The sequence below is a fragment of the Nanorana parkeri genome, unplaced genomic scaffold (genome assembly GCF_000935625.1).
Source record: "Nanorana parkeri isolate BGI_ZX_2015 unplaced genomic scaffold, ASM93562v1 scaffold2337, whole genome shotgun sequence".
NCBI lineage: Eukaryota > Metazoa > Chordata > Amphibia > Anura > Dicroglossidae > Nanorana > Nanorana parkeri.
Window position 1 is genome coordinate 57,797 of NW_017308605.1, and position 2,011 is coordinate 59,807.

The 2,011-nt window shown below is 50.4% G+C and overlaps 1 protein-coding gene across 1 annotated transcript in view; it reads right to left on the reverse strand.

Moving 5' to 3' along the window:
• Positions 1 to 2,010, reverse strand: part of LOC108801430 (zinc finger SWIM domain-containing protein 5-like) — a gene marked incomplete at both ends in the record, with an annotated part of 59,794 nt that extends 57,784 nt beyond the window's left edge. The window contains one exon of the mRNA XM_018573323.1: positions 1,989 to 2,010. Coding sequence (XP_018428825.1) covers positions 1,989 to 2,010 — 22 coding nt within the window. The remainder of the gene's footprint in view (positions 1 to 1,988) is intronic.
• Between the last annotated feature and the right edge of the window lies 1 nt (position 2,011).

A 2,011-nucleotide genomic window follows, 5' to 3' on the forward strand; every position in this document is an offset into this window, starting at 1 on the left:
AGGGGAACGTTTAGAACGTCACTAAACACAACAACAACATTGGAAAGACACAAGAAGTGAAAGGTCTACAAGAGGAGGCCGATGTGGAGGTGAGAACGGTCACATGAAGGGGGGGGGAGGGGGAGGTCAACGCCTTCTCTATATCAAGTGTTCATCTAAACTTGGTGAGAAGTTCAATCTGGAATCGCTCATCTTCAGACTAGTCTGAGATCTGGTATCACCACCCATATTAGAGATACTTAAATGGACCCCCCACTGGCCCCATCACCAAGGACTGGTCTCCAAAGGCTTCTGTCGTCCCGAACTGACCCAATCATTATGTAGACATGCTTCCGAATATCGGCCCTGAACTGGACCATCAGTCACCCATAGTCCTGAACTAGTCCCCTTAATGGTCTCAAACTGGACTGAAAGTCTGACCACTTACCTCAATCCTGAAGTTGCAGTCACCCATAATAAACCAAAACCGGCCCCATCAGTATTCCACAACTATTCCCGTCACTGACACAAAGTGCACCGGCGAGAACCATTACTATCCACAGTCCAGATCAAGTTTCACCACTAGTACACTGTCCCAAAATATTACCATCACGTGTCCATAAACTGCTCTGATCATTCACCTATAGCAAATGTACTCAGTCTCAGACTGCTCTATGGACCCGAGTTGGTCCCATCACTCAGTCTTAGACTGCTCTATGGACCCGAGTTGGTCCCATCACTCAGTCTTAGACTGCTCTATGGACCCGAGTTGGTCCCATCACTCAGTCTTAGACTGCTCTATGGACCCGAGTTGGTCCCATCACTCAGTCTCAGACTGCTCTATGGACCCGAGTTGGTCCCATCACTCAGGTCCCAGACTGCTCTATGGACCCGAGTTGGTCCCATCACTCAGGTCCCAGACTGCTCTATGGACCCGAGTTGGTCCCATCACTCAGTCTAGAAGATCTGAAGCTATAATCGCATATATCATTAGGTCTGAAGAAGGCTCATTGATCCTTCAAGGTTTACTACACCCACCACACTGGTCCAGATAATGTATTTCATGGTGCAATAACATAAAACCCAAGTCAATGGTCTTGTTCCTCATCAGTAGCCATGACCTTGATCCATCAATACATGGCCCTCAATCAGTCCCATCACTCATCCATCTCATTTCTCAGCCACAAGCACTACACCCATCCCCCTATATATAGCACTGCACCAGAACCAGCACTCATCTATAGCAGTTGGTCAGTCTCCATCCCTAGACCTTACGTTGCCCAATTACTCACTGATGGCCCCCAATCACAGTAGTCCCATCACTTCATAGTCCACCTTTGTGCATCGACTATCCTGATCTGGTCACATCACTCAATCACTTGGTCCCATTACTCATCTATGGTTCCTATCTGGTCCCATAACTTCTCGGTGTTCCCCAACTGGTTCAGCGCTTACTCAAAATCAAGAACTGAACCTTCAACTAGTCACCTGCCCTGAACTGATCCTGCAACTCAGCCTTATCTGGCCCCATCACTCACCCCTGGTCCTGCGCCGGGCCCCATCACTCACCCCTGGTCCTGCGCCGGGCCCCATCACTCACCCCTGGTCCTGCGCCGGGCCCCATCACTCACCCCTGGTCCTGCGCCGGGCCCCATCACTCATACACAATTAACATTATCCCCCAACTGTTCTTCAAGCACTTCCAAACACTCTTCAATATCATTCGTCATTCCATGTACAATACTCCTCCATGGTCCTGAACTGGTCCTTCATGGAGATGCCACCCGTCTAATTACCCCTTAGCTTGCGTCCTATCCCCAGTCCCCCACTGGCACCATGGCCCCCCTATCAGCCCTCGATTGGAGTAATGCTGCCCCTCCATCGGTCCTCGGTCGAACTCTCTCTGTCCTCGGTTGACACTGTGGCCCCTCTGTCAGTTCTCGGTCAGTCTACTATTAGTTACAGTTCAGCCCCCCAATACTGTACTGCCCCCTTCCCACGGAACTCACCGACTTGCAGCACGTTGTCCACA